This window comes from Elaeis guineensis, chromosome 10, assembly GCF_000442705.2.
Source record: "Elaeis guineensis isolate ETL-2024a chromosome 10, EG11, whole genome shotgun sequence".
Classification (NCBI taxonomy): domain Eukaryota; kingdom Viridiplantae; phylum Streptophyta; class Magnoliopsida; order Arecales; family Arecaceae; genus Elaeis; species Elaeis guineensis.
The window spans coordinates 56988958-57002046 of NC_026002.2; the positions used below are offsets into that span (position 1 = coordinate 56988958).

The 13089-nt window shown below is 39.9% G+C and overlaps 1 protein-coding gene across 1 annotated transcript; it reads right to left on the reverse strand.

Annotated features, from left to right (window-relative positions):
• Window positions 1-6847: 6847 nt before the first annotated feature.
• Window positions 6848-10076, reverse strand: LOC105035977 (dof zinc finger protein DOF2.1). Its single transcript, XM_010911697.2, has 2 exons — window positions 9937-10076; window positions 6848-8418 (listed from the first exon to the last, which is right to left on the reverse strand). The coding sequence occupies exons 1-2, from the start codon at window positions 9961-9963 to the stop codon at window positions 7567-7569; spliced, it is 879 nt and encodes a 292-aa protein (XP_010909999.1). The 5' UTR covers window positions 9964-10076; the 3' UTR covers window positions 6848-7566.
• Between the last annotated feature and the right edge of the window lie 3013 nt (window positions 10077-13089).

Genomic DNA, 13089 nt, shown 5'->3' on the forward strand with positions numbered 1-13089 from the left:
TTCGTTAAGAACGGAGAAGAGCCCTGCATTATAAGTGGGATAATGGTCCAGTAGTAGTATTTCTTGTATTGTATGTGGATGACATTCTCTTAATCGGGAATGATGTCTCTGCATTACAGGGAATAAAGATTTGGCTGTCGTCACAGTTCTCCATGAAGGATCTGGGAGAAGCTTCCTACATCCTAGGGATGAAGATCTATAGGGATAGATCTAAAAGGTTGCTTGATTTATCTCAGTCCACGTACATTGATACTATGCTGAAGAGGTTGAGCATGAAGAATTTCAAGAAAGGCTATCTTCCGATAGGCCATGGAATTTCTCTCTCGAAGAGGGATTATCCGACAACACCTCAAGAGAGAGAGCGTATGGGTAGGATTTCATATGCTTCGGCAATGGGATCTATCATGTACGCCATAACATGTACACGATCAGATGTGGCATACTCACTAGGGGTAGTAAGTAGATACCAATCTGATCCATGGGAGAATCACTAGAAGGTTGTTAAAACCATCCTGAAGTATTTAAGAAATACTAAGGACCAGTGGCTTGTTTATGGTGAATCGGACTTGAGACTTATAGGGTTTATAGACTCTAGTTTTCAGTCTGATCACGATGACAGCAAAAGTGTATCGAAATTTATTTTTACCCTTAATGATGGGGCTATCTGCTAGAAAAATTTCAAGCAGCACACAATGGCCGATTCAGTTTGCGAGACGGAGTATATCGCTGCATCAGATGCTGCCAAAGAAGCGGTGTGGCTGAGAAAATTCATCATCGAGCTCGGAGTAGCACCCTCCATTGTTGGTCCAGTTCTGCTCTACTGTGACAGCTATGGAGCCATTGCTCAAGCGAAGGAACCAAAGGCACACCAGCGGACGAAGCATATTTTGCGTCGCTACCATCTCATCCGAAAAATTATGGATCGAGGTGACGTCGATCTTCAGAAGATCGACGGGAAGGAGAACTTGGCCGACCCATTCACTAAAGCCACTGCAGTGAAGGAGTTCGACAACTACAAGTCGAAGATGGGTATTAGATACTGCTCCGATTGGCTTTAGGTCAAGTGAGAGATTGTTGGGAATAGTATCCCAAAGCCAATCGTCAGCCTATTGACGGTTGTGCTCATTTTTGTATATGTACATGAATTATGAATTAATAAAAATTATTTTAGTATTTTTCATCACAAAATATTTCATCTTCTAATGAACTCCTATGTTGTGGTGAAGTCCTTAGGACTATTTAGACTCGACAAAGGAGGATTTGTCGTTTAGTCCTTAAATCTGTTCGCGACCAAATGATACGTTGTTACCAAGGACGACAACGTTTATCAAGCATAGGTCGTTGTGTGCCATATAGGTTGGTTGTCCTCTTAACCAATGAGTGTGGAGACACTGGTATGACATACAGATGAGATGTAAGGGTACATTTGCACTGAACGTGACTGACTCCGGAGCTATTTCTGCTGTCAAGATTTGCTCCAATGGAATATGGGTATAAATGTCCCTCCGACCTGAGACCGTCACGGTGACTTGCAAGCAACTCACTGCACTTAGGCACTGGACTACCTGAATTTTTAATTCAGTGACGGAAGGCTGCTGGGTGTAGTCAAGTACTTGACTTGTCGGTGCGTGTGTTAGGATGGGATTGACCACTCCAGTTTAGGAGCTGTGTACAGTCGTGTTTCAATTTAGCAAAATCTTGATCAGGGTAGTCCTTATGAGGAGTCACAGGAGTGTTTGAGTTGAGCACGATTCGGATGATCTGATCAGGGTTGACAGTTTAACCCTGAGTCATCCTAAACACAGGGGTCAAAAGGATGAATTATACAGTAACCATATTCATGTAGGTTCTGAGTGTTGCGATTGTGACTCTTCGACCTATCCGGACATCGGGTACCATTGCTAGATAGTCACTTCGATTAGTACAGAAATTGATTCCTGTGCTACCGGCTTTGGTTCGAAACTACGGGGTCACACACATTAGAGTTTCCTATCTGATCTGATGGCTGATGTAGAATCCTACATGTTTGAAACTCAGTGATCGAGAATCAAGATTCTCTGATCATGAGTTTCACACATTATGGGTACCAGGGTCAAGAGTCCCACTGGTTGGGACTTTTCTATCAGGGTTACATATCGATGAATTCTGATGCCCGATTGCCCATCGGATTTGGACTCAGTATTTATGAGAGGTTTAATTAGTGATTTGATCACTAATTAACTCAATTTGATTGAGTTATTATTTTTGGATTAAGTCCAATTGAATTGGATTCAGTTGGGTTTGACCCGATAGGTTAAGAGTTGACCTAATCATCGAGATAGTTTGGTCTCTGATTTGATCAAGGGTTGGGCTTAGTCAATTCCTGATTTGATTAGAATTTTATTGAGCCTAATTAAGTCTAATTTAGTTGGATTTAAATTATTCTAATTGGATCTAAATTATTTGGTTCAATTAGATTGGTTTAAATAATTAAACCACCTTGACCCAATCTCCATGCGCCACCTCACTTCCATTGCACGCATTGAATTCATGAGAAGAAACTTCTCATGAATTATTTCCTCATGCCAAGCTCTCTCCATGCCCCACTTTAATGTGCCATATGAATGGATAAGGATGATTGGTTGGCCATTCAAATTCAAAATAAAGTTTGAATTTGAATGGGCAATCAATCTTTGCACCTTATCCCTTTTTTTTACGCCCCATTTATTACATGAGAAAAAGTTTCTCATGAAATCACTCCATGCACAATTTAAGCCATGCCTCACGCCTTTAGTGGATAAGGGATGAGTTGGTGTCTATTTGAATTCAAAATTTGATTTGAATTCAAATGTGCAATTACTCATCTTTATCCTTTCTTTTGGATAAGACGTTTGACGTTGTTGTAAAAGGAGGAGAAGATTGGGGCGTGCAAGAAGAAGATTTTTGGAGAAAAATTTTGGGGTGTGAGAAGTCTTGTGCGTGATAAGGAAGTCCATATCCTTTCAAGAGAAAAAGAAAGAAAAGAAAGAAAAGTGGGTGCAAGATTTCCGGTGAGTTTCCTAGAGTTTTAGCCTGGGGTTCGGGAAGAAAGAAAGTGAGCTACGAGTGTCGTGAGCCCACAAAATCTCAGAGAGATCTTCAACATCCTCTCAAGCACATCTGTTGATGATCCAGAGTATCCAAAAAATCGACAGACATCGATCGAAGGAGTTCGATCAGTATCGACCGTCAAAAGGGCCCTACAACGAGCTAGCACTCGTGAGGAGTCGATCAGATCGAGAGCTTCGTGTGGATGATCTGCAGAGGTCAGACACACTATGTGGCTGTATCGCAATGATCAGACTCTTTCGACGGTGATCAGATTGCGGCGATCTACTACCCGCACAATGGTATTGTGTTCTGAACACATTACAGTAAAGTATTTACTGTTTGAATTTAAAATTCAAATTTAAATGAATGCATGCTATATATCATATTTAGATCCTAGTGTGAGAGTAAATTCATGTTAATTAATTAGATTAATTAATATTTTTCTGCTGTAAAATCATAATTTTGAAAAAGTTTTAAAATTACCATTTTACCCCTGCACTGAATTTTTTTCACACCATGGCCATGGGCTTAAGGACTCGATCTTTCAATTATCATAGGACTACTCCTCTCATCTATCGAGGTTGATAGATCCCATTTTGGTGCGACCTAGTTCCTACAATGAATATGCTACAGCCAACATACACCTCAGGATTTCGAATGGTTAGGAGATCGAGTTATAGTGTAGTCAAACTATAACACACTCAAGGTGAACTGTCGATGCACCTCAGGTCAAAGAACTAGACACACAACTGCAGCATCGAGCTAGTCATTGACGAGAAGGTAGACTTCCTTATGACTGCTCGAAGTGGTCACGTTCAGTACTCTCGTTCTTAATGAATACCTATACTATCACTCCGGTGTATTCACACCGTAGACTCAAGACACATCTATCCTAAGGAAGCGATCGTACACCAACCTTCCGGATCGATCACCATCCTCGTGATGATCGTATGGTCAGGAGCTGTTTATGAGTTAGTTATATAAATTCATACCTTAAATTTTCAACTCTTGAAAATATGAATTTACATTCCTACTAACTCAAAGGATGTATCACAGACACAATGTACACAATGTAATAGAAGAATAACCCATTTATTGATTTATAGTCAAAATTATAAATTTATCCTTAAATTTGTACAGGAATGTGTCAGCCAATCTGACATCTAGGGCACACATCTAACATCATCAACTGAAAAGTCTCTTCATATCCTCAGCTTAAGGAGGCAGACGTACTCCCTTCGTCCAACCAAAGCTCAAACTCAAAAATAAGAGGACATATGTTGGAGAAAATTTTGCACGGATCTGATGATATGAAAAAGTCCAAAGCCCAAGATGTCCAAGCCTGGTAAGCCTTCCTGCTAAGCCCCCGCTGACCTATCATCGACCATAACGTTCATACTTCATCACCAACTAGTTCTCGACTTCTACCCTATCGGTACTCCACAGCTTGAGTAGATGAAGATCTGCCGACTGATGCTCAATAATCCTTATCCGAGACTGTCAATATTTATTTAATGATCGATCCCTATAGGCTAGACTGAAGAGTCATCGATAAGCTTGAATGATTAGCTCAATCTGATCAAATAACGATTTTCAATCGATCACATCCGACCAACCGACCTTCCACTACTGAACGGACCTTCAACTCTTGACTTCTCCAACTGAAAATAGTACAGAGCATCTAACTTCTAATCGTAACCGATCAGTCTTTGGTTCGCCGATATTAATTTAGCACACCAGCTAAAATAAAATACCTGCTAGGTGACAACTGTCACAAAATAGATAAGGCAATCACAACCACTATATCCCAAGAGTTTCGAATGACAATTCCACCACTACGCGTAAATTGCATTCCAACTGGATGGGATCGTGCCAACTGATTTACCAATGGAAGCTCCCGCCTCCGTCCATAAAAGAAGATCCAAAGGGGATCCTAAAGAAGGTACGCCATTACTCTATCTCTCATATTCTTCCATCTATTGAATGAAAATTCTGACTTGGGCATTGGACGGTCCCTACCAGAGCAACCTCTAATCCGAACTTTTATGCAGGTCATGCCCCTGGGAGACCCCTCTTGCCGTCCACTCCAACATCCTAGCGCCATATGAAATCTTGCACCAACACCTTTTCCAAAGATATTTCTTGCCAGGTTTCATCCACAGCAGCACCCATCTACCATGAGGATAACTCTGGTTCTCTTAGTTCAATCAAAGGAGCCTGCTGATTGTCGTTATTTAGACTATCAATAAAAAGTGCTTTCAGATATTCCACAATGAAAGTTTGGACTTCAATTTTTTTTCTTTGGCAGCATCCTGAGCATCTCACGGGACGTGCCAAAAATTGTTTTCCTGTTTTTTGTGATCAAAATCCAGGAAGAACAATAAATTGACAATGCAGAGAGATACACAACATACCACCAGTGCAAGGTCAGAAATTTTAAAGAAAGATTGGATTCGGAATTTCCTTGAAACTTTCAGGACTTTTAGATTATAGAATTACCATCTACTCCTACAAAATATGAAAATATAATTCAAAAATAAATGATAAAGACAAAGATAAAGATCAAAATAGAATGGATAAACTGAAGTCTTTCATTAATTGTTTGATTTCTTGGAATACAGTTACATCCATCTTGAATTATTTCAAGATATTGTTACATCCTACTATCCCACTTCTTAGTAATCATATCCCTTTTAAAACAGTTTAAAATTAGTTTCCGATGCTATTCATTATTCCTCCACATCTTCCAGGCATCTTTTCTTGTGTTGGATCTCATCTACTGGTCCACTAGACCTGAACCATTTGTGCTTACAATTTTATGGTACAAATAATAATAAATAATTAAAAATATTTTTCAATTATCAATAAATCTAATATACAATTTATTAATAATTAATATATTTATTTATAAACCAAAATATACTAAAATTTATTACAATAAGAAATATATCTTCTAATATATGTATAATTAATTTAAAAATATTTATTAACCCATATAAATATATTTTAATATTTTAGCCAATATTGACGGTGCTTATGTAAGTGGGTCATAAATGACCAATGGATTGAGAAAAAATTATTATTATTTAAATTTTTTATTCAAGCATATTGTTGGAAATTTGGCAATATTTGCATATAAGATTATCTTCAACCATACAATGCAATCTTTTTCGGATGCTGTTTTCTAGAATAATTTTCTTGCTAACTAAACATGACAAATTTTATTTTTCTGCAACCATTTTTTTAGATAAATAATTCTCAGATTAAATTATTCTATAATCTACAATTCTCCAATGAAACGAATCCTCAGAGTAGTAAAACCCATAACCATTGCAACCCAGAGAGCGAGGATTCATACAATAACATCTGCTGACGTAGAGAACTGATTACGCTAGAAGTAAGCGTCATGATGGATCTCTCTGGAGAAACAAATAATACATTTGCAGATAAGAAGGTATTCGGACGACGATAATGAGCACTACAGTGATGGATTAGCTGTGCTAATCATGATGTGAGAGCAAGAATAGTATGATTAGCTTATAACAAATAGCTTATAACAAGTTGCGCAACACTGATGCGCTCCGAGGATCATCCATATCATGCATGTACAAGAATTATCAACGATCATCCATAATCAAATAGCTTATAACAAGTTGCTGTCTTCATGCAGGAATTAGTGCAGACTTCTATGTCCGCTTGCCCATTTCTTCTCAAGTCAATCATCAGTAGGTAGCTTATTGTACATGTAAATTGTCATCAAAATATGGGCATCGAGCACATGTTTTCTAATAAAGTGTGTGCATATATATTTCATTACAAAGCACCACGTGACACTATTTTGTGCATGGAGACACTTGCACAACATGCAAGTGGGTTGGTTTATCTTTGTTTTCTTGCCTCCATGGCTGCACATGATAGCACAAGGTTCATGCATCACGCTGGGAGCGCATCAATGTCAACAAAATATACCCGCCGTATCTCCACTAGGATTTTGTTGTTGGGCGTGTAGGCAACATCCCAAGATTCCAAGTCATACAACCCTAACATAAATCAGGCTTATTATTATAATTGGATCCTTTCGATCTCCCCTTCTTCTCTTGTTTCTCCACAGATAGACCAAACAAGGTTCTGGTAAACATCAAAGAATTTATTAGGAACACCACCACACATCTCTTCTAAATCCTTCAGGATTCTAATGAAATATTGCTTCCTCTCAAACACCACCCATTTCCTTTCCATTTCAAAAAACAGAATTGAAATGCCATCATAATAACTTAGATCCAATAAGAGTTTCCCCAGCATCCATACTTATCTTGGTTGGAGAACAAACTTCGATGTTTCATTTTGCCATATATAGAATTTTTAAATCACCACTCCAACGAAAAATAACGGGAAAAAAAGGAGAGTAATAACAAGGAAAATACAGCGAAAGCAATGTTTAATATAGAAGTTTCTAAAACATGGAAATCCAAGGGACCTTGAAGGGTAGAGAACAACCTACCAACCAGTGCCCCTCTTCATCAAGGAGCTGTTAATGAGTCCATGCCAAGAAGAACCCACTCCATTCCAAACATCTCTTCCTGACTCCATAGCCATTTTGCCATCCCCTTCTACCGGCCATTGAATCCCCATCAGCAATTTGTTCTCCCCTCCATCCATAAATTTGCAGGATCCTTGGCTGGTTGTGGTTGTTGCACCACCAAATCCTCCCTCAAGTGGCAGCATCACCTCGTCCCCACTGCCACCAACTTCCACATTGCCATTGCCTCCAAAACCATAGTAGAGATTGTAGATGCCACTTGGGCCGGTCGTGTCAAGGAACCCACTCCTCAGTATGTCAAGAAAGCCATCATTGGGGGCAGTGGGAACAGAGCTTGCGTTAGGGTTATGGTTAGGGTTTCCTAGAAGAAAGGCATCATGGTCATCAAGCCCCGACTGAATGGGTGTTGGTTGCTTGTGGAGGCTAGCAAAGGCTAAGGTGAGGTCACTTGGATCAAATGAAAGAGGCGGTGGTATGAGGCCTGGGAGTACTGGGTTGGAGTTGGCTGTGGGATCTTGGTCAGCTATCCTCTTTGAGGAGGAGGAAGAGGATCTCTTGTTCTTCCTGCTGCCACCTCCAACTGGGACATTCCTCAGGGAGCCACCTTGGGTCCAGTACCTCCTGCAGCCCTTGCAAAAGTACCTGGGCTGCGAGAGACTGTAGTTGTTATAGTAGCAGAACTTGGTGTTGGTGGAGTCACACCTTGGGCATTTAAGGGCCTGGTCTGGGTGAGGTCTCAGCTTCCTCTCAGGCGGCTGCTGTGTCTTGGAGCAAACTAGCACCTCCTCCAATGGATAGCTAGCCGTGGCCTACGAGAAAAATCATCACCCACAAAACAGGAATGAATGCATGATGTGTAAAAATTTTGGGGATATAGCGACATCAAAGTGTGAAACTGGTGTTCATCATGGCTCACGGATGGCAGCCTTGCTAACTGGAAATTTTGATAAATTTCTAATGCTCCAACGTATAGAAACAAAAAGATCACAGAAACGTAAGTACGGACTGCTAAACCATGATTCAAGAAGCAATAATCTTTATTCTAATATTTATACAAGAGGCCTGGCCATTGCTGTGGAATTAAAGGGTCATCACTGACATGAGGAGAGAAACCGGCAGAAAGTGGTGGGGAGATTTGGTGCTGTAAACGCCAAAGGATAAAATTGCTGTGCAATTCCATAACTAGTGAGTTATGAAGTAGTCCTATGAATGAAAGCTTTGACTTGATTCTTAATGTTGAGATGCACAAAAACCAAAGGATGTGGAAAACAGCTACAAAAATAAAGGTAGGAACAGCTAAAAAGTAATTCAAACATCAGTATATTGTCAATTTTAACATATGTTGCGGGATAGACTCAGGATTTAATTGTCCAAAAAGAATCTTAGTTTGTTTACTCTCAGCGACAGGAAAGATCATCTCTTAAGAAAATTTTAGAATTCAAAATCATCTTGGCCGTCGATTTACTCTAAACACATATGATTTTAAGTTTCACCTAGAAAGGAGAGTATCTTAGCTGGCACAGCTGAAAGGGATAAAAGTGGAATAACAGCCTTACACAAAAAAGAAACAAGAAAATCTTCTAAAAAGAATTGGAAGAACTTTTTGTTCGAGATGAATTCAAATGACACCAAAGAGGATATATCCAGACCAACAAACTAATAAAAAGAATCCAACAAACCAAAAAAAAAACCAAAAGAATTTCTCCCTCTTAATTATTTCTAGGGATATGATTGGTAAAAAAAAAAATCTCAGCAAAAGTAGGTATGGCAGAGAATAACCCACCAAACTCATTTGCAGGTCAGTCATCCTAGTACTAGTCGGGCTCGAGCATGCTTAATTCCTGCAAAGTTCTGATGGGGTCTTGATTTCAATTCTCGAAATGTCCCTTCAAACTCATTCCGAGATTTGGATTCAGTTTACTATGACACACAGATTTAACCCTAAAGGGAGACTATCAGGAGCTCGACATAAAATTGATCGAGTGGGCGTCGATCTTATAATCTTACGTTAGAAGAAAAGAATGCAATGTCATGATCCAAAAATTGGGACAGCATGGAGTGCACCATGAAACCAGGTGGAAAATCCCGTGGCTAACATCATCTATCCTACCAAATTCGACTAGAACCCCAGAAGAAAGATATCCGAACTTTTTTAACCCACGTTAATTTATAGATCACATGAAATGAAAACTAGCTAAACTTATGAGACAGAAAAAAAGAAACAAACTCTCAAAACTTAGTGTGAAATTAATCAAGAGAGAAGATAAAAGGAAAGATTATAGATAAAAAATCCTAGCCAAGGATATGTCCATGCCACTATAATTTACCTGGTCGTGAACATTAAAGACCTCCATCCATGCAAAATCTCAGAGAAATCAAACAAGATTCTTAGAGAGAGAGAGAGAGACTCAGAGGGGAAGGACGAGTGACAACAGGGCAGAAGGAGAGAGAGGATGGAGAGCTCTTCGACCCTTTTTTCTAATCAACAAGATAGAGAGAGAGAGTGGTAGGAATAGGTACCGTACAGAAGATCGACGCGCCGATCCGCAGCGGACTCACGAGGAGAAGCGCAGAAATACGGGCCCCACCTACCCTTGGCATGGAGCGCAGCGCGCCACGTTTTAGCCCTGCCACCCGGCCACCAAATCGCACCCCATTAATCGCCACTCCCTCCTCGGCGATCTCTCCTGCCAGAGGATCATAATCTCATGATCGCCTTCTCGACAAAAGGAACACAAATTTCAATTCCTATCTTTCCCTTTTTCTTTTTTTGATAATTTATAGATTACGAATATTTAAATGAATTGTAGGAGACCAGCTTGACCGCTCAAAGTATGACTGGCGGTCCGAGGTGGCGAGGGGTGGCAAATCGGGAGGAGCCCTTCATGTTCCACCACCATGTGCAATCGACGGACTCCTTGGATGGACGGCAACGAGTGGACGGTGGATTCGGCCTGCCGGTTTAAATCGACGGGACGGAGTCCGAGAGAAGGGTAAATGGTCCAACGTTCGGAGAGCACGCCCGCTGCTAGCTTCGCTGACAGCTCACCGGTCCAATCACCGTCGGGGTGCGCTGACCGAGGAGGCTTCTCTATCCGGAACGTAGTGGTTAATTGGCGATGAAAGAAGGGACATGAGGTGAGTGGGAGAAAGGCTGCGATGGGACCCGCTTCGGAGATGTCAGGCGGACGGACAACGTGACAGAAGAGAAGCCGACGGAATATTTTGGTCTTCGAGCAGACCGCTGGCTGGGCCCCGCGCCTCCTTTCCTATCAAGCAAAGCATCATTCCAATGCGGAAGTCTGTGGTTTTGTACATGGCAGTCGAGCTGGAGACGTTACGAGATGGCCGGTTCGCCTGGAGAGGCACGTGAGAGGAGAGATGGGTGTGTGTCAGAACTGATGGTTCGAGAAGGTAAGAGTGAGAGGCGGTTACGGTCGGATTTGGGTTTCGTTTTGGTTTTGATAACCGTAACGTACGAGGAAGCGGTGAAGAAGATCGCCGTAGAAAATGACGGCTAATGGTGTCTCGTGGTACTTGAGAAGGTTGTCGGGTGGTGGGCATGGCACGTCGAGATTTTTTTATTATTATTATTTTTTAAAATTTAATTATAAATATATTTTTAAATTTAATTTATTTTTCAAATTATGATAGTTTGATTGGGATGGCATGAAAATGACGAAACTACATATTGAAGATGTGATTTTTGCTTGAAACCACATATTCAACATATGATTTTAGATGAAATGGATAAAATATTTAAAATTTAAATTTAATTTTAAATTTAAAATTAAAATTTCCTGATGAATGTGCGGTTTCAATTTTTCTGATGCAATCGCATCTTTAAGATGCGATTTCACTCTTTTTTTTTTATTTTTGAACATTAAAGTTTTTTTTTTCTATTTTTGCTTGATCGGATGTTGCCCAGATATAGAGCCCAAGAGTTGTTGGGAAATGTGTCCCAAAAAGTCAATCGTCAAGCTGTTGACGGTTGAGCAACCAAGTATTGTAATTGATTTGTTAATAAATAAAATATATTTGGTATTTTCATCATAAGCTTTCATCTTCTAATGAACTCCGTTGTTATGATGAAGTCCTTAGGACTATTTAGATTCGATAAAGAGAGAATTTATCGATTAGTCCTTAAAACAGTTCACAACCAAATGATAGGCTGTTAATAAGGACAACAGCTTCTATCGAGCATAGGTCGCTGTAGGCCATATGGGTTGGTTGTCCTCTTAACCAAAGAGTGTGGAGATACTGGTATGGCATACAGGTGAGATGTACTGATAAATCATCATTGAACTGACCAACTCCAAAGTATTCTGCTGTCAAGAATGTCTCTGATGGGATATAGGTATAAGTGTCCCTTAGACTTGAGATCGCCTTAGTGACTTGCAAGCAACTCACTATGCTTTGGTACTGGACTAACTGAATTTTTAATTCAGAGATGGAAGGCTTCTGGGCACAGTCAAGTACTTGCGAAGTCAGAGTGTGATCGAGATGGGATTGACCACTCCAAGAGTTGGAGAAGAATGAGTCGCTGTATTTCAATTTAGCAAAACCTTGGCCAGGGTAATCCATCAGATGGATTTGATATTTTGAAATACAATGTGGATAACCTGATCAGAGTTGACAATTAAACTCTGGGGTGTCCTATGATCATTTTGGTCAAAGGGATGAATTATATGAAAACTATATCCGCATGGGTTCTAAGGATGTTGTTCTACACATTCGACCTATCCGATCGTCGGGTACCATTACTAGATGGTCACTTCGATTGGTATAGAAATTTGTTCCTGTGCTACCGGCTTAAGTTCGAACATATGAGGTCACACACATTAGAGTTCATGATCCGATCGGATGGTTGATCAACGATTAAGAATCATTCTAGGGTTAAATGATCAATACGATTGACATTTAAACCAGTGCAAGTATTGCAGGAGGATCGATTAGCAATTCGATTGCTAATTGACTTAATTTGATTAAGCCAATGGTTGAGATTAAGTCTAATTAAATATGATTTAATTATATTTGGTTTGTGTTTGATTGGATCAAGTCCAATTGATTTATTGGATAAGCCAAGTGTAAGAAAAAACTAGTCCTAGTTCAACTAGGACTTGGGTCAATCTAATTTCTAATTTGATTAGAAAATTAAATCAGGTTTAAATCTAATTTAATCTGATTAAATTAGGTTCTTAATTGGGTTAAGACCTATTTTAATTGGGTTGATCTAATTTTGGTTTGATTTGATTTGAGAAACCAAATTAAAACAAGTCATAAGATAGAATCCTAGTAAGACTAGGATTCCACCTTGCACCACATAAGCCTTCCCCACGCCCTCTCTCTCATTCAACGCCAATCTCCTCTTATTTTGTGCGACAAAAGCCCTCTCCCAAGTCTCTCCCACATTCACAAAAGGTCTCTTCTCTTCTTTCTTACATAGAAGGTGGTTTGGATCAAATCAAAAAGGAACAAGT